This window comes from Palaemon carinicauda, chromosome 8 (genome assembly GCF_036898095.1).
Source record: "Palaemon carinicauda isolate YSFRI2023 chromosome 8, ASM3689809v2, whole genome shotgun sequence".
Classification (NCBI taxonomy): Eukaryota; Metazoa; Arthropoda; class Malacostraca; order Decapoda; family Palaemonidae; genus Palaemon; species Palaemon carinicauda.
In genome coordinates, this window is record NC_090732.1 from 124,736,919 (window position 1) to 124,756,890 (window position 19,972).

Genomic DNA, 19,972 nt, shown 5'->3' on the forward strand with positions numbered 1-19,972 from the left:
CACCGCTTTCCGGAAAGCAAGATCATCCAGCTCTTTCTTGTGAGAAACTGAGCACGGGTAGCAGGTGTCTGCAGCATACTTTTACCACATGCCGATATGTATACTCAGGCCTGAGAATGTTCCCATAGTGTACTCTCTTACCTTGCAAATGATGCAAGAATGTACTGGGATCTCTTTCTCGAGTGGAACATTCTTAGTACCACATTCTCTCCCATGTTTAGAACAACTATAGGAGTCACACTCCTGGACTTCTTTGAGAACGTCATTTTGTTCTCCTAGAATTGCTGAGCAGTCACCTGCTTCACCTGTATGTGAAAATGGGTGGGAAGTTTCCATCTCATTGTTGTGTGTCTGAGTGTAGTAGGAATTTGTGATGTAGACGTGGCGTTTGATAGTAGAAAGATCTCGATGCCTTGAAAGAGAAACATTGCCGTAGAATGCTGAGAAGCAGCAGGGGCCAGGTGCCCTGTTTGTGTAATATGATATATCATAAAGAAACTATAGGAGTCACACTCTTGGACTTCTTAGAAAATGTCTCTCTTGTTCTCCAAGAATTGCTGAGCAGTCACCTGCTTTGCCTGTACGTGAGAACTTGTAGGATGCATCCATGTCATTGTCTGGTTGGAGTGTAGTAGGAAATTGTGATGTAGAGTGGCGTTTGATAGTACAGTAGAAAGATCTCGATGCTTTGAAAGAGATACATTGCTTTAGAATGCTGAGAAGCAGCAGGGGCCAGGTGCTCTGTTTGTCTTATATGATAAATCATAAAATTTGTTTAGACCAACTGGTTCATGTGTCATGTGTATGCATGGTAGGAAAAACCGTAAGCTCTGAACTGTGTCTGTGGAGAACTGATTCCTCTTATTTTCTCATACGTAAAGTTCGTTTTGGAATGTGTCAAGCTAGTACAATTTGTAGGTACTGTACATAGAAAGATACTAGCCCGTATTTGTGGACACCTTGTGCATGGAGCTCATAAGTGTCAAGCCCGGTGCATGTGGGTCCTCTGTGTGTGGAGGATAGATTACTATGATGAAGAGACTGTCTATCTTTGTGTCATCACACTCGTGTTCATTGATCTTGGAGACAGAATGTATGAATCTCTGGTGCTTGTGGAAGTTAGTACATTCAGAGAGCTGCAGATGGATGATTGTATTAGTGAAGCCTGTGTGTGAGGAAGATCGCTCGTATTAGTGAAGCCTGTGTGTGAGGAAGATCGCCTTCGAGAAGGCAATACGGTTCAAACCCGTATGTACACCTGTAGATATTGCTTGAATGTGTACGTGTGGGAGCTGTCATCTTATGGCGGCAGCAAAGGCTTGACAGCACGATAGGAAAAAAAAAAGTATTGGAACAGGTAAAAATGATCATCCAGGAGGGGATTGATAAATGCTGCGCCATTCTTCAACAACTAGGAGTACACAAGAGATGAGTGTGCACACTCCTGTGGAGGAAAATGGTAGGAGTCACAAGTATGCAACTCCTATTGATCTGTTCCCATAGACTCCTTTGAAAAAGAAAAGAGGAACTGTAGTTTTGCTTTTTGCAGGTTTGTACAGTCTGACAAAGCACTGGTAATACACAGTAAAAGCCTATTAAGAATCAGCAACCAGGTGATGTGTCCTGAATGGATTCCCAGGATTGGGAAGGCATTGAAGGAAAGAAGATAGGCAGTCCCCCCCCCCCCCTCCATCATATTTGGGAGTCACAAGATTTTCTTCCTCTGACAGTGCTACGGTTATATTGTCGTCGTCATTGCAAGGCCACACTTATGCGGGAATAGCAGCTAACGGGACTGCATTCCAACAGACAAGGATATGGATATTGGCAGGTTGTATACATAACTCTCGCATTTAATCTAATCAGTAAAAACTGCAAATCCTCCCTGCCAATGAATTATCTAAGAGAAAAATAAATAAGTGCCGGAAGTACTTCTGTACTGTCCTGCAGCTGAAAACCAAGTGGCTGCCCGGTTTGTTGGCAAGAGACTGGGCTTTCCTGCCACCTGCCAGTAACTACTATTACTTCGCTATAAACTTTAACAAAGTTCCAGCTACACTATCCAGGAGTCCTACATACAGTACTTCTATTAAAAGATGGGGGTTTATACTGTACATTATTTGTGTGGGAGGGTAAGGTAGCTATGTCTGAAAAATACAGTATGCGGATTTTGACATTTTGGTATACAGTAATGAAAACAAAACTTTTATACATGCACTGCAAGTAGCTATACAGTATATGTTTGGATATGGTTTGCTGGTGTTCAGTACTGTATATTGGCTAATAGTGTAGTTTTCATGCAGTTATGTATAAATTTCTTCATAGTAAAGTTGAACTCCCCTTTTTCAATTTTCATTCTAATTATTTTTTAATTTTTATAGTTTAACAATGTACTGTAATAGGTAATTAAGGTATTGGCTAATTTGCGTAATATAATTGGACATTGTTTTGCACCCATATACATGATATATACCTGATTCTATGCTTATGCTTAAACAGTCTTGACTAAATTTTGAATTTGGTAAAGAATGGATGGCTTATTTTAAGAAAGGTGAGACAGGTTATCTTACAGTTTTAAGAGACACTAGTTTATCATTACGTACATAACCAGTAGATAGAGGGAATAGTTATACTGGATCATGAAAGAAAAATTAAATGTGTAAGAATTGAATTTCCTTTTTGCAGGAGGTGGGGGTAATGCAGCTGATGAAGAGGACAAGGCCAGCATTAACAGTGATCGCACAGAGTCTACTGTTCAGCTCAGTGATGGTAAGTGAATTTTGAGATATCTTGGCGTTTACACATTTTCATGGTTTATGCTTCAATAAATTATGGGAGACCTGCTCAAAATTTCATGTTCTCTCTCATCTAGAAGCAGAGAATATAGTGATTTTCTTAGTGCATAATTGTATGAATTATCATCTTTACTCATTAGAATGTAAAGCCATTGAAGGACTTCTATTCAATTTATTTTCTAAAAGAATTTATAAGTGGCTTGTTAAGCTTTTGAACAATTTTTAATCTGTAATTAGCTTATCTTCTTTATGCAAGACATTAATTGCTCCTTCCTACTTTTCCTTTGCCAGGTGTGCATACATTCGTTTCTTCATTATTACCTCCGCAAACAAAGTTTGAAGGTGGTTATGTTTTCGCCCCTGTTTGTTTGTGAACACTTTCCTGGCCACAATTTTAATCTTATAGAAATGAAACTTGCAGGGATTAACTGTCATGTCAAAAGCTGGAAATTATTAAATTTTTGGAAGGTCAAGGTCATGGTCAAGCAAATTGTCCAGTTCAGGTAATCAGCCATAAGTTTGGATATCTTCAGACTTGGTTCATATTTGTGTGTGAAAATCCACACCAATTAATATATGTTTAAGGTCAAAGGTCAAGGTTGAGAAATAAGCTGCCGCAACATAGGTCTGCTCCCTAGTGTGTCTCTCTAGTACTTAATTTGTCAGTTATGTGATAGGCTATGTTGAATTCAAAAGTTTGGTCATAGTCTCCTACGCCTATTGACACAAAGGGCCTCAATTAGGTTGGTAAGGATGCAAATAATTTATAGGTAGGATGATACTAAAATATAATTGTTCGGGAATAAATACTTTATTTTAATTAGAATTGACCTGCAAAATCTGATTGTTTTTTAAATCTAACAAAGGAGTTAGGGAATGGCAGGTGGATGATGGGGGATCCACCCACCCGCATGCCTGGCTGGGTTAAGCCATTTTCTTTCTTAAGCCACTTGGAGAATGAACTGTGTGCTGCTGCTCTTCATCTCCCTCTGCTTTGACCTTTGGATATTACAATAAGTGTCTTGGTACAGCAATTTGCTGTCCATCCAGAACAGTGCTACATCTTAGTCACTCTAATGCACTACTCCAAATGGTGTTCATGATCTTTTATTTGGCCCTTTAAATTATGGGACATTCCAAAGGCTTTCGTGAGTTTAGTCTAATTTTGCTTCTCTGAATAGTTGCGGTCTGCTACGTCGGCTTTTGTCGACAAATTGAGAGCTTTTCTACGTCTTTGTCAACTCTTCCCAAGGGTTCTCGATTTGTTTAACCACAACTTCATCCAAAATGTGTGCTGTTCCATTGTAATCAAGTTGGCTTGCCATTTCTAGTGTCCCCACAACTTGCCACATATTTTTGGGAGTCCTTATAATGTTGAGTGAGACTGCAGACTATATTTTTCAAGCAGGCTTTGGTCTGTGCCCATCACTTTCCCAACACTCCTGTAGTGAACGTACAGTAACAGTAAAAGACTTCCAGCACTCCGTTGCTTTCATATTGGTTACCGTGTTGAAAGCAATCCATTTCATCACTGTTTGTTTGACAAGATCTTGCTGTGTTAAATTTTTTATCCTTGTCACCATTGATCAGTTAGTTCTGTGTGTATGTAGCATAAGAATTTTTATAATTCTGACCTTCATTTGGATTCAGATCTAGCCGTACTTTACCATCATGTACGTGGTAAAAGGTGTACAGTTGATTCTAAGTCTTCCCATATACATCGCTAGGCTCGGTACTATGTATTCTATAAGTTTTTTCTTGCGATGACCAGATTGTGGAGTGATCTTTCTGATCTGGCAGTTTAATCCGGGTAACTTCAAATGTTCTAACTTGTTGCAAATTCTTTTCTGTTGGATTGATTGAAGTGTCTTTCATAGGTAATATATGACTGATTTATTGTAACCTGTCAGAGTAAAAGTACACAGCAGTACTTTGCAAATAATTACAAATATTTTGTTAGTTTGTTTATTTGTAAACAACTTTACGCAAAAACTACTGAACCAATTTCAATGTAAGTTTGTGTACATGTAGGTTATGACCAAAGGACAAATCCTTTAGTTTTTTTTATTGAAATACATGGTAATACCAGTACACAGTGGAGTTATGAGCAAGATAGGACTGCTTAGCGTGGTGAAGGCATGCTCTTTACTGAATGGCCCTCTTGTTCTCTGTTGTACCAACCGTGTGTCACACGATCGAACATAGTAACGACATTTTTCTTTTTTGTATATACTGTATTATCCTTTGTATCTTCGCTCTCCCCTTGCAATGACAACGACCTGTATCAACCTGTCTATTTTTCTTATCGTAGAGTCACAACAGCCTACTCTTGGCTCGTCACATTGGTGGTACAGTATACGGTTCAGTTAACAGTTACGATAAGAAAAAGACAGGTTGATACATGTCGCTGTCATTGCAAGGGGAGAGCGAAGATACGAAGGATAATATATACAAAAAGAAAAATTTTATTACTATGTACGAACGTGTGTCACACGGTTGGTACATTGTGTGAAACTTTTTCTCAATTTAAGTATATTTTTAGGATTACCTCTTTTTCATCTCTTATGAAGTTAGGCAGTTAGCCTAGACTTGATTAAGCTACATTGAAATTAACAGGTAGTAAAATTTCATTGGTTCCGGCACTGTATACAAACAATTTCACTCTACAGGGAAGATATATTTTTGCCGACAGCTAAAACCAGCCATGAGACTTATAACAATGTAACTACCCACTATTATTTTGTGGGGGTTAGGTTGGCAACACTGCTTGCACCCATGCTGGTAACAATACAGTATGTCACTTTTCATTTTGGGCTCGGTAGAGAACAGGTGTGCTGTCGGTCTCTCCTGCAAACTGATTTACTTGGTTACGATTAAAAGCAACTGGCCTAATACGTAAAGACTTTCCTCTCTTTCAGAGTGTGTACGTGAGGATCTAGAATTTGGGTTTTTCCAGGCATAGAAGGATGCCGTTGCATCACCCTTATGTCAGCTATGAAGATGGATCCTCGCAGCCTTATGTTCCCAGGTCACATCTGTTCACAGGCGTCTCTGTGTGATGAGTGTAGGCAGTAGGCTCCCTCCCAGTGGCAGCAATATGGTAGGTACCAGGAGGAGGAGGCAAATTGGGATTCTTCCCCTTTGAGTTCATCCTCGAAGGTGTCAGAAACCTTGCTTGTGCGACTCCATTGGCTCGTTCCTTTCACTCTGGCTCTACTTAATCGGTCTCCTCTGGTGATCAGTAATGTATGTTTGGTGTCCCTTTGATCTCCGGACAAACTTACGGTTTTGAATTCTGTTGCTTCCCCTAAAGAAGTGGGGCTTTCAGCTGGCCTTGCATGGGCTTGTGGGTTCCCCATCCAAGGAATGGCTGCTTGAGGTCCTTCGGTTAGAGGGACAGTGGGAGCGCATAGCTGCCTCCCCAAGGGTTTATTTTGACCCCCCTCAAGACTGGAGATCATGTACCAAAGGAGTTTCCCCTGTCTCTGGCTGTAGTGACCTCAGCATCTGCTCGATCACCTCATGTTTGGCCTGCTTAGGTGGACGAATGTGAGCAGATGCAGACGAGTACCCCATGGGGTTACCTGTATGTGGTATCCATCGAGGTTACCTGTACGTGGTATCCATTGAAGGTGAACCTAGGAACTAGCTTCGGCTATGTTCTGCTGGCAGCACACGATGCCGAACTTCTCTTTGGGCTTGCGCTTGCTTAGCGTGCTGAAAGGAAACAGTGCGCGCTGCATGGATGTCCACCTCTTGGTGTCGTTCAACAAACTTGACCGTTTGTGGGAGCGACACCTTTCGCCAGCTGCAGATGAGTAGCCATCCTGTTTGGGGGAAAGGATTCCTTCTCCAGCCCCAGGGGTTGCCTGTTCATGGAAAAGGCACCCTTCCCCAGCCCCTGGTGTTGGGTGGCCTTTCCGTTCACGGGAGAGGCGCCCTTCGTCTGAGAGGTCTCCCCGGGCTTTCGCAAGAATGCGCTCCAATCGTTGATGCCTTGATATAGGCCTTCGGAGTGTAGTTTCTCAGAGCTTAAAGGTTATGGGGTTAGGTAGCTGCTCACAGATCCCCTCCCCTCGTTGCGGACGAGTCTTGCGCAGTTTCGCTTACCCAACCACCTAGCGAGATGGGCAGGTGAGTTCTGCCTGATGGGGGTTTTCATGCCATGCTTACCTCAGCGAGATTGCTATACCTTACTCTCCAGTGCGTCGTGTTTGGTCTATGTGCATACTATAGGCGAGTGCTACCTTGGTAGCGAGCTCGCCAGTTTGCTGTGCACAGGTTGTAAGTTAGCAAGTACAGATGAGTTCCAACTTACCTGATCATGCTGACACAGTTGTTTGCCCTAGTGTTTGTCTTGCCATGAAGTGGTACAGCAATGGCTTTCTCTGAGCAATGCAGCTTTGGTAGCATTGTCCATTCCAGTTTTCCATTTCTACGGGAGGTGACGACAGGCCTGATCGAAAGGCTGACCGCACTCGCTTCCCTAGGGAAGTGGAGTATAAAGGGCAATGTCGTGTTCTGCCTTTCTTGGGCACTACACCTAAGCCTAGGAAGCACACGCCCCTTTGAATGCCTTCAACTTTTCGAAGGACTCTATTGTTTGCTGACCTGAAATGCAGGCAGTTTGTCAGGTGGTCTCAGGACCAACTCTGTCCTCCAGCAGTACCCTGCACTGGCACTGTCCATCCCGCCTTCCTTCCTCTCCGCTATCCTCCAGGTATCAGCAGTACCTTAGTACCAAGGCCTCCAACACTGGCCGCAACCCTGAGTGGGAAAAGCTGGGTATCAAACAGCTGAAGAGGAAGTGAGGTCACCAAGTAACTACTCCTCTTCCAGGGGACTCCATCCATCCTAGGACCAGCAAAGGCTCAAGATCTCCTGGGGAGGTCTCAACCTCCAGTTCATGGTAACTATCGGCTCTTGACTTTAGGCTGTGAGGAAGTATCTCAACCGGACCGCTTGAACTTGTCCACAGATCAACAGACAGAGTCAAGAGGAGAATCGCCAAGAACTCATGGAGCAAGCCCTACAAATGGACTCCACTCCTCTCGTCTGTAAACTTAGAGCTCATGACGTCAGGGTGTTAGCACATCCTAGGTGTTCAGAAAGAACTTCTGTAATGCAGGTCTTACAAGCAGGTGTGTGGAAATGACAAACAATGTTCACAGCCCACTACCTGCGAGATATAATCCACTGGAACCTTGATACCATCTTGATAGTTCCTGTGGTGGCTACACAAAACTTGGGCACAAACCTCAGATCCCTTGTAGGACAAGTAGCAGTCGGTTGAGAGCAGATGTTACCAGGTAGCAAGTCTAGAATGGATTTGTGGGGTGATGGGCCTCTTTGTCCTTTATTCTCCCCACTTTTACTGTTTTCAACATCCATTGTTCCTTGTGTAACTTGATATGTGACTATATATGTCTCCAACACCTTGAAAGGTGGTAATATATGAAGTGGCTGGTTTCAGCTGTTGCCGAAATATATCTTCACTGCAAAGTGCTCAAGGTTTGTATCGTTGAAAAAAATTAAAATTATTTCCATATTTGTCATTTTGATAATTATATGTCAGTCACATAGGTCTCCAACCTGATTCGCATTTACAGTGATAGGATGGAGTTGTTGCACATCTGTAAAGACATTTATATTATGAGAGATTAGGGTTGGATTGGTTTCCTAGATCAACCACCACGTTTATTTTCAACCCAATGGTCTGATGTATGCTTTTATATAATAGGCTTTTGATTCACAGGTAGATATGAAAATTATCAAATTTATCAATATTTATATATTTTTTACACCTGTAATGTAAAACAATTTATTTTTCAGGCGATGAAGGAGTGTCTGAAATGGAAGCTTATGAAGGGAAAGTACGTGAGGCAATGGATTTAGCATTAGAAAAGTCTGTCCATACACGAACTAATGCATTAACATCTCTGACAACTGCTCTTCAGAAGAGGTTAGTATGAAATTATTCGTGGCATATGATGCTAAGTATTGATAACACACATGGTCTTGCAAGGGAAGTATTCATCACCAATTTAATTTTTTTTAATACAGTAATGCTATCCTTGCAATATATTCTGTCCTCTAAAATGTATAGTTAACTTTGGTTTTCCATAACATGGAATTCCAGCACTGTATTACATTGCTCTTGTTAGTGAAGATTTGTACCTTGCTATTATTAATTCATGCTAACAGTAGAACTCTTAACTTTGAAGAGTTTTGCCTTTGGAGTGTACCTGTCTAGTAACACACATTACAAAACTACCAGTGCTACAGCATTATCATGAAACATTTATTTTGCTAAATATTTTGAACTAGGACAGCATAAACTTCAAAACTGAAAAAAAATATTTCAGCTGGTGGTTAGTGCTTTGGGTAGATGTATAACTAAACTTCAATAAATTGTCTGACTTTTAGTGTGGTCTAGATTTGCATGCCTTCTATTTAAATGTTGATTCTCCACCTGACTAAGCTAGTCATTAGACACCCTGAAGTTTTTCAGTAAGTGTAAGACATTGCCTGTGAAATTGGTAGAAACATCGTTGCTTGACTTATTTTGGGGTCTTGTGGGTAATGAGGAGGTAGTGCTGTGAGTGCATTGTATGTGTTAAGGGATTTTGTAGCATCCCTTCAGCCCCTTGCTGCACCAACATCATAGCCTTTACTCTACCTCTGTTCATGCTTTTCTCCTATCACTGTCCAACCTCTTAAATTTTACCACACAGTGAAACTCCCAGTTTTTCCCTTTGGTTGCACATTGGCAATGAATGGCGAGGTAACTGGTAGCTAATTTCATAAATGATTAATCCTGGATTTTTTTTTCTTGTTTACAACTTATTTAAAGGTTATTTAATCTGGCTTCACCAGCTTATTAGGATGATGTATTGTTATTTCGTTAGGGTAGTTAATGGCTTTTTTCATTTGTCCCTATATCTGGAAGAACTTTTCTTTAGTGGAATGGTTAGTATTCTTTTGAAAATGATTGAGTACTTAACATGTTATTTCATCAGGTATGTATGTAGGTACATCCAAATACTGTAGTCTTTTATTAGTTACCTTTGTTGGGATAATGTTTGAATTTTGTAGTCTCTTGTTTTTCAGTATTGTCTAATATATTTAATAATTTTTGTTAATACTGTAGAGTTAACCAAATGATACTGAATTAAGATTCAGTAGTACCTTCCGATACGGGTACAATTTGTTCCTGGACCGAGCTCGTAAGTCAATTTGCTCGTGTCTCAGCTCAGTTTTTCCCATATAAAATAAGACAAAAATTTAATCCATTCCAGCTCTCTAAAAACACCCATGTCAAGGATAATAACAATGGAAAAAACTTTTTTTAATTGTTACCCTGTATAGACATACCGTATACATACACACACTTGATTAATGAATAATTACTCCATGAAATAAAATGTGGTTTTATTATGAGTTCTTACCTTCGAGACGGACGAAAGCGGCTAAAGACAATGTGTGCGGAGGAGGAGGAGGAGGAAGAGAGAGTTGGACGTAACCATATTAATACCGACTGTTTCTTACACAGAGTGTAACACTTAAATTTAAATGAAATTAACTGAATGTAGCTTAATTTTTTAAAGACTTATTTACTCTTTCCTACTTTTACTTTTTTTTTTTTATTGCGATGTACTTCGTACATACTAGCATGCCAACTCCCTTATGCTGACACTACGCTCATCTCCTATTAGAAAGAATGTTCACAAATACAATGAAAATAACGTAAGTAACGTAAACACAACACAGGAGGTGTGTACAGAAGTCAATGACCACTTGAAGTGAACAAGTGATGCAGGGTCAGAGCGCTCGCAAGTTCTCGGCCATCTAGTATTAGCATCTGTAAGCATGCTCGTATCTCAATGCACTTGTATGACGAGGTACTGTGATAAGTAAAGTAGTTTTGTACCCTAAAAGCTTTGCAATTAAGCTACTGATATATTTTATAATGATTCTACCCAATTTTTATTTTTAGGGTTTTGTCACATTTTCTGCTGGATCATCACCAGACGCTGTGTGACTTGATAGAACGTTCGTTGAGGAAGGGGCGTGGTCCAGAGCAAGTGGCAGCTGCCCGGCTTGCCTCTCTTTTGGTTCTGAGCCTTTCACATATGGTAGAAGCTGAACAGGTAATATTGATTAGAAGTGCATTGTTAATTTTATCTACTCTTTGCTAATACTGTATAGGTGTTGACAGTAGTGGAATCTGATGACTTTGAAGGCATAACCTCTTATAAAAGTGTAAATCTAAATACTGTATATGAAAATTAAAAAAATATATATTCTTATTTCTATACTCACCTGATGATCATATTGCTGCTTCAGGCATTAGCTTCCTCTACATTATCCAGGCATGCTATTGATTCCCATCTTGAGGTGGTCAAGCCAACCGTCCCATCTTAGCCAAAGTAGGCACAGTTGATCCTTGATCCTTGTCTTGAAGAGTGTTGCCCATGCCAACGGTAAAATCACCAACTTCGACTGTGGGCAAAAGAAGGAAGAGGCTTTGCCCTCCGTCCCTGTTCTTTTGTTGTTCTCTGGTGCCAAGCTTTCGATTGCATCGCCCTCCCATCAGCGAAGTTGAAGAGGAGCAAGTGCCCTAATTCTTTTCAGACTTCCTTTAGTCCGTCTTAACGTGGGCATGATATAGTAAAGGAATTAAGACAAAATGAAGACAACTTTGCATCAGAAGGTGCCAGTAAGACTCCGGCAACTCGACTAGATCCGGGGTAGGAGAGGAGTGTTATATATCTGTGAGACATTAGTCCCTGAGTATTCTAGTCCACCTAGAGCACGTTTGTACCTATGCACACAATATCTTCCACATGCATATTATTTGCCAGTTAGCCCTGCATGTCTACAGTCATATTCATGCGTTCACTCCCCAGCTGAGAGCTTGTCACTGCCAGAATAGTCTTCACGTGTCGGATCCATAAAAGTTAGGTTTACATACACAATGGGGAAAATCTGGCCAAAAATATCTTTCACATCAGGTGGTCATATTAAAGAATTTGAAGACTCAGGACCCCACCAAGACCACTAAAATCTGCACTTTATAAGTCACCGGCCCCATCAAAAACCAGGCTTTCCCCTTCAACCCCACCTACATTTTGCAGAAGCGGCTATTATGTATCTTCCTTTAGCCGTTGTGCAGCACAGTTTAGTAGAGGTAGGGATGGAATAGAGGAGGCGTTAGAGGATGTGAGAGGTGGCAGTCAGTTCCCTCCTGAGGCTGCCACAAGTAGGGAGATGCCTGTCAAAATAGTGGGGAAAGTGGCAGTTGCACGGAGCCTAAGAGAGGATGGTCAAGTTTCGTTGCGCTGGTTTCCTTCTACCTTTCATCAAGTCTTGCCCTCCTTTCACCTTGAATCTATTGCCATTGTCATCATACCCACGGATTTTTGCCAAGCTCCTCGCCCCTCTGGCAGTAGTAGAGAAGATGATGGAAAAGGACATGCTGCAGGTCGTAGTAAACTAATCTCCAGGCTTTTTCAGTCGATTGTTCTTAGTGTAGAAGTTTGAACACAAAATTTGAAAAATTGCTGCTGCTGCTATCACAACACATTCAACTGGTTTCTTGTCTTAAATTTATTTTATATAGTCAAGAGATGGTGTGCCAATTTTCATGTGTATCACAAAGTGCATGATTTTTTGGTAAGCCTCCAGACACATTGGAGGAGGTACCGTGTCACCACTTCTGTGAGTTGACAAAGCAGGCACACTCTTAGGCAATAGACAATACCAGTCCAGTAACTACTGACACCTCGTTATGGCTTTTTAACCACAGTACTGTATTCAGTCCACTAAAAACACACTCCTTATAAAGGACTCTGTTTTGTTTACAGATAGATTAGGAAAAATTCAAATTTTTATTTTGATAATCTGTTACTGTTGACAAAAGGAAATTTCCCTTTTTGATCATTGTTATTTTATTTAACTTCGCAGGTTTATAAAACTTTGGCGCCTGTTTTGACAGTAGTAGTAACAGATCCTTCAGCATCTCTGAATGGACGGCAAGAGGTTGCTCTTACTCTGGCGATGACTGCGTTTTTGGCTTGTCATGATATTGCAGATGTAACTGCCACCATGAACACCTTGCATGGAGTTTTTGCAGCTTCTCTTCCTAAGGTATGAACATGATTGTTTCTGCTACTCTATTGATACTGTTTTTTTTTTTTTTTTTTTCGTCTCATCCTACCTAGTTGTCCAACTTGCTTAAAATTTTCCCCCTTTTTTTATTTCTCTTTTAAAGAAAACCTCCAGTTGCACGGAACCTGTTTGTAAGAACTTGGGCAGCTTCGTAGGAAGAGGCTAGAGCTGTAATGCATGACATCAGTGAAATTGCTGCCAAAAATTTGTAAAGAACATTTAGTACAGTCTATAGTGTGCCACACATGCTCACTGTAAGGAGAAACTTCCCCGTGAAGTATAACAGTCTGAAATTCATCTCTATCTCTCTCTCTCTCTCTCTCTCTCTCTCTCTCTCTCTCTCCTCTCTCTCTCTCTCTCTCTCTCTCTCTCTCTCTCTCTCTCTTTCCTTTTTTTCTTTTTCTTTTCTCATTTTATCTTTTTTCTCGTCGTTTTATTCCTCTTTTCTCTCGTCTTTTTGTTCCTCTTTTCTCTCGTCTTTTTTTCTTTTGTTTTTCTCTTTTTTCTTTATTTCCTTTTTTCTCTTTTTTTTTTCCTTTTTTTCTCTTTCTTTTTTTTCTCTTTTTTTTTCTCCTTTTCTCTTTCCTCTTTTTTTCTTGTTTCTCTTTTTCTCTTTTCTTTTTTTCTCTTTCTTTTCTCTTTTTTTCTCTTTTCTTTTCTTTCTCTTTTCTTTTCCTTCTCTTTTTTTTCTCTTTTCTTTCTCTTTTCTTTCTCTTTTCTTTTTTTTTCTTTCTTTTTTTTCTTTTCTTTTTTCTTTCTCTTCTTTTCTTTTTTCTTTCTCTTCTTTTCTTTTTTCTTTCTCTTCTTTTCTTTCTCTTTTCTTTCCTTTTTTCTTTTCTTTCCTTTTCTCTTTTCTTTCCATTTCTCTTTTCTTTCCTTTTCTCTTTTCTTTCCTTTTCTCTTTTCTTTTCTCTTTTCTTTTCTTTCCTTTTCTCTTTTCTTTCCTTTCCTTTTCTCTTTTCTTTCCTTTCCTTTTCTCTTTTCTTTCCTTTTCTCTTTTCTTTCCTTTTCTCTTTTCTTTCCTTTTCTCTTTTCTTTTCTTTCCTTTTCTTTCCTTTCCTTTTCTTTCCTTTCCTTTTCTTTCCTTTTCTCTTTTCTTTTCTTTCCTTTTCTCTTTTCTTTTCTCTTTTCTTTTCTCTTTTCTTTTCTCTTTTCTTTTCTCTTTTCTTTTTTCTTTTCTTTTTCTTTTCTTTTTCTTTTTCTTTTCTTTTTCTCTTCTCTTTCTCTTCTCTTTCTCTTCTCTTTCTCTTCTCTTTCTCTTCTCTTTCTTTTTTCTCAAAAAAGTAAAGTGAAAAAAACAAATTTAAATAGACACTGAAGCAAGATGATTATACAAAAAACCTGGCTTTAAGGGGCAACTGACGCAAAATTTTATTTGTGACAAGGTATTTGCGCCAACGTCGTTGCAACGCTTTTTTAACTTTAACGTAGTATTTGTGTTGAGAGTCGATTGAAATGGTCGTTCCGTCGTCGACGCAGTGGCGCAACTGGTGACGCAAGTACCCATGACTGACAATAATACTTATAAACAAAAAATATGGAAACTATATTCTATAACAAATTGGTGCTGATTTAATTTGCATTATTGATTTATATTGAATGAGCTAAAAAATTATTTTTTCATTCTCAATAGTCTTCAGATCAGCGGATCACAACAAAATATAAAAAAGGGAAATTTTTGATTAAATTGTACTTGAAATTAAGAAAAAAAAATTATACAAAAATATATATTTGTATGATTTTATATACTTTTATTCTTATTGTACAATAATATGATTTTTTGCTGTTAATGCTTCAAATGGTAGATGATTCAACTATCATAGAAAATGTTACTTTCAGGCTTTTAAAGACCACTGATATAAAACCAAAACTAATATTAAAAAGTCACAATTGTTTTCATAGTTAGTTTGCTAGGATTTATGTTATGTGAACATTACGTTAAACATACTTTAATGTGATTTTATGTACTTTAATTCTTATTTATTGTAAAGTAACCTGTTTTATGTGCTTTTAGGGGGAAAGATGGAAAGTCAAACTGAATGACTCAATTGGATTTTAGTTTTTCTGTGTTATTTTTGACTGACGTAAATTCGAAACACTTACTCGAAATGACGCAAGTCGAGGCATACCTGTATTTGTTGTTTATACAAATGCATATCCTCGAAAGCGGAAGCTGGAAATCAGCCGAGTGTGTTTACGTTTTCTCAGATGGGCTTGCATAGATTAAAGCTTATTTTGTTGCTATAGAATTATTTCTCGAATCGGATATTTGTTATAAAAATATACTAATAATAGATAGGGTAAAAAGGCTTTTATTACCTTTGTTGGTACATTTATCGTAAGCAAATATAAAGATCCCAAAACTACTGTACAATTTCTATGGACCCGTTCCAACTGAACATCACTCTGATGATCTAGAATTTAGTCTGTTGTATCTGATGTCTGTTCTGGAGTTCACTGTTACAAGGTTTTATTGTACTGTTTTCGAATAACAATTTTTAGAATGGTTTAGAAGCAATATTTCGACAGATCCGTGAATAAATTTTTGGGGTATCTGTGATGTATGGATCGGAGTTGTGGGGAATGTGAGAGACAGAAATTGAATGTGTTTGAGATGAAGTGTCTAAGGAGTATGGCTGGTGTATCCCGAGTAGATAGGGTTAGGAATGAAGTGGTGAGGGTGAGAACCGGTGTAAGAAATGAGTTAGCAGCTAGAGTGGATATGAATGTGTTTAGGTGGTTTGGCCATGTTGAGACAAAGGAAAATGGCTGTCTGCTATGAAGGTGATGAATGCAAGAGTTGATGGGAGAAGTACAAGAGGAAGGCCAAGGTTTGGGTGGATGGATGGAGTGAAGAAAGCTCTGGGTGATAGGAGGATAGATGTGAGAGAGGCAAGAGAGCGTGCTAGGAATAGGAATGAATGGCGAGCGATTGTGACGCAGTTACGGTAGGCCCTGCTGCTTCCTCCGGTGCCTTGGATGACCGCGGAGGTAGCAACAGTAGGGGATTCAGCGTTATGAAGCTTCATCTGTGGTGGATAACGGGGGAGGGTGGGCTGTGGCACCCTAGCAGTACCAGCTGAACTCAGTTGAGTCCCTTATCAGACTGGGAGGAACGTAGAGAGGAGAGGTCCGCTTTTATTTATTTTTATTTTAGTTTCATTTGTTGTTGTCGGCTACCCCCCAAAATTGGGAGAAGTGCCTTGGTATATGTATGTGTATGTATGTATCTTGGATCTAATCAAACGTGTGTAACCGTTCTCTGTCTAGCTCGTCATCCCCTGGAATTAACCCAATCATGTGGCAAGAAGCCGTAGGTTTTCCAGCCTGATTACTTTGACTATACTGACTTTGAATAATGTAAGTTCGTTCTCTTTTTAGTATTGTATATAAATGGGTTGGTGATAAAGCAACTATGTTCCCAAGGTTGGATTATTATTAACAACCAGTACTTGCCAAGTTATAACCCTAATTGGAAAGCAGATTGCTACAAGAGCGAGGACTCCAACAGGGCAGGCATCCCTGTGTAGAAAGGAAATAGAGAAGAAAGAAATTAAATAAGTGAAAAAGATAAAATACTGTGTTTTAACATCAGTAACTACATCAAATAGGTACAGTATATCATACATAAATTATGAAATTTCATTGTGCCAATGTTTAGTGCAATCGAAGGAGAAACGGACTGTATGTGGTTATCAAAAGTGGTTAGGACCTTTGGTTGTTGAAGATAAGGAGTATTTTGAAGAAATGAGATTTCGTTGTACTGGTCCGTCACGATTTACAGGGTTTGTCCTCTGCCAAGTAGGCATGTTTAAGTTAGGTAAGAAACTTGGTTTGGAAGGGTTTTGAAAAGAAAGAGAGCTGTGGCGAAGTTGATGTTTATGGTCAAATGGTTAAACCTACATTTACAAAACCATAGGTCAAATTGTGCAGAAGCAGGTAAAGGGATGGGCTATGTAGTTTTTATTTTTCATCGGATGCAAAATACAATCGGCCCTCCGTTATCGTGGGTTTTTGATATTCCACAGTAGACACACCCGCATAATATTTTAAATAAAGTTTAGATTTCTCGTTGCTATCCCTGCCCAACACAGTAATGTAAAATAAACAAATATACATGATAACCTAAAGATAACTCTTGTAAACTCGGCTGATGAACAGTTTGCATAGAAATTCTAGTAATAGAAATTAAGAGGTTCATACATACAGTATATTTTATAATTAAGTCATATGAAAATGCATGATGAAAAATCTAAATTTGCTTTTCAGTCAAAGAATAATATAATTCTCTGAAAAAAGGTAAAAGTTTTGAAATTGGTTATAGCTAATTATCATATTTGTTCCAACACGAATACTTTACCTCGAATTACTTCCTCGGAGGGTCCTTGACCTCTCTCAATCTCGACCAAGATTTCCCGCACTACCCCCCCTATCTCGCTCCCGATAGTTCCTACCCCCGCCGCCAGGATAATTCCTGCGGCCCGGATTAGGGCAGGTCACTGCTTTTCCCGGGTCAGGATCTCATTAAGTCCTTGGTCGTGAAATGCGAAACATCTCACTCTCTCGCTTAAACTCTCGATCCTTTGGCGCGTTGTGATCCCACGTGTTCCCAGTGTACGGACTTGTGTTTTTTTCTGCGATAGTGCGTTTTCGCAAAGTGTTCTCAGTCCGTTCCCCTTGAGTTATCCAGGGTTTCTGTAACTCGTTAGTGTTGACCTTCGTGTGCGAACGATGGAGAACGTGCGTCGTTGTCCTGGTCCTAGAGCAGGAAAGTCGTGTGGGGCTTTCCTCTCTAAACCAGAAGTGGACCCGCATTCCCTTTGTTCCACGTGTAGGGGTAAAGTTTGTTCCTCCTCGGACACATGTCCCGAGTGCGTGAGTTGGGACGGCATTCAGTGGGTACGGTATAGTACAAAGAAAAAGAAGTCGTCTAAGCGTTCCCCCAAGAAAGTGAGTGGCGTGTCCTCCTTACAGTCGGTCAGTGATCGGTCCGACGAAGCCTCGGCCTCTCCGTCTCCTTCGCAGAGGAGTGGCCAACAAGCCCCCAGTGTGATTGTTAGCCATAGTGTTCTCCCAGGTGAACCCAGTGTGAGGGAGGAACCAAGGGCTGGCCCCTCGGGAGTGAACGGAAGGGCCGCGAGTGTTTCGGGCGAATCGGGCCACGTGGCAGGGGATCACGCTTCCTCAGAAGACCCGGTATGGGGCAGTGTGGCGCGGAAGGGCCGCGAGTGTTTCGGGCGAATCGGGCCACGTGGCAGGGGATCACGCTTCCTCAGAAGACCCGGTATGGGGCAGTGTGGCGATCTCAGACTCCCCCCAACCCTCGTGGGCCGGTGCGTCGGGTTCCCCCCCCGCCAGAAGAGAACCACGCGAGAATTCGTCGCCCGAGTAGCGACGCCTTCGGGTGGAAGTTACCGAAGACTCCAGGGAGGTCACCGCTAAGGATGGACGTATCCCTGGGTCCATGGCCTTCTAGCAGGGACAGAGTGGACTCGGTACCCTCGGTATCTACAGCAGTTCCCGAGGACTTTCTCCAGCACCCTGTCTCGGACGGTCGACGGCGAAGGGCCTCCCCTGCGCATCACTCGAGCAGTCGTTACGTGAGGAACGTGGCACCCTCGGACTCTTCGAAAGCAGACTCATCCTCCGGGGGAGAACGCAGGGAGAAACGGCACCGTAAGAGAGAGCGGACCGATAGTGATCGTTCCCGCTCCAGGTCGAGGTCGCGGCACAGTAGGAAGCGCCCACGCTCTCACTCCCGTAAGTACAAGAGGGAGGTCTCTCCCGGCGGCGGCGAATGGTTCTACGTCCCCCCAGGAGAGTCCAGGAAGCACCGCTCTCCAGACTCTCGGTCCAGTGATCGAGCCTCCAAGTTGTCACTGCCTACATACAACATGGAACCGCTCGACCGGCCACGCAAGAAGGACCTCACTCTCAGGCACAAGTCCTCGAGGCCTTCGGTTCACCCCGCCCGGCGGGAGGAAGCGCGCTTCCGAGAAGACAGCCCGACCGAACCAGCCCAGCTGGGTCGGACGTCGAGCAGGAAGGACCGGTTGCCGGGGTCGGGTCTTCCCACCGGGACCGTGTCCTCCGCGTCCAGAGCCTTGGGCCAGTCGAAAGGCCTCCCGGAGTCGGTGGCACCCGCCACACGGCGAGACCCAACCGTGTACGGTGCGCCCTACGGTTGCGGGACGGCCTCCCTGGGACCTAGTAGGGAGCGGCCAGTTTACCACCCAAGCACTACTCCCCTCAGCCAAGCCGATGCCTCGGTCGACGGAGGCGAGGTTTCCCCGTCGGAGGACTCCGCCTACAGAAGAGTGGTAGGCCTCGTCAGAAGGATCCATGGGATTCCGGAACCCGCAGCGACGAAGGTGAATACCTGGAGGTCGAGCCTCTTGAGATAAACGCACCGGGACGTCCTTCCGAAGTCCTCTCTGGCCCTGCCTCTCGCCCCAGACCTAGTACTCGGACAGGAGTACATCCACAACTTGGTGGCCAGCACTGCGGAGGCCCCCAAGTCCCAGAGTGCCTCCAAACTCCTCCAGGGTCTTAAACTACAGGCCAAAGTTTATATCCCGGAAGGGCGACGCCCAGGCCCCTGTAGAGTGGATTCAGCCGTGGATATCCTAGGACAAGGCGGCTCGGACGAAAGGGCCAGCTCAGCCCGTGTCCTTCTCGGCCTCTGAAGCAGGCATGATGGAGGAGATGTCGAGGGACATGATTAACGTCTCTTCATGGCTGGACTGGTGGGCCTCCACGTTAGTTAATGTACAGGCCTCCACAGACCCCGACGACCCGGAACAACAAGGTCTCCTGTCAGACCTTCTCACCTCCGGGGGGAAAGCCCTCAAATTTATGGCGTATCAGGCACTCTCCTTGACGGCCAACTGGGTCCTCCGAAAGCGGGACACAGTGCTTTCCAAAGTGTCAAGGAAAATCCCGGACAGACAGGCGCGAGTGATTCGCACGCTACCCCTAGGAGGCGAGTCCCTGTTTCCGTTGAAGGA

The 19,972-nt window shown here is 42.0% G+C and overlaps 1 protein-coding gene across 1 annotated transcript in view; it reads left to right on the forward strand.

Annotated features, from left to right (window-relative positions):
• Positions 1-19,972, forward strand: part of Ifrd1 (Interferon-related developmental regulator 1) — a 71,717-nt gene that overhangs the window by 17,392 nt on the left and 34,353 nt on the right. Inside the window, exons 2-5 of the mRNA XM_068378888.1 lie at positions 2,686-2,769; positions 8,628-8,757; positions 10,792-10,945; positions 12,762-12,944. Coding sequence (XP_068234989.1) covers positions 2,686-2,769; positions 8,628-8,757; positions 10,792-10,945; positions 12,762-12,944 — 551 coding nt within the window. The remainder of the gene's footprint in view (positions 1-2,685; positions 2,770-8,627; positions 8,758-10,791; positions 10,946-12,761; positions 12,945-19,972) is intronic.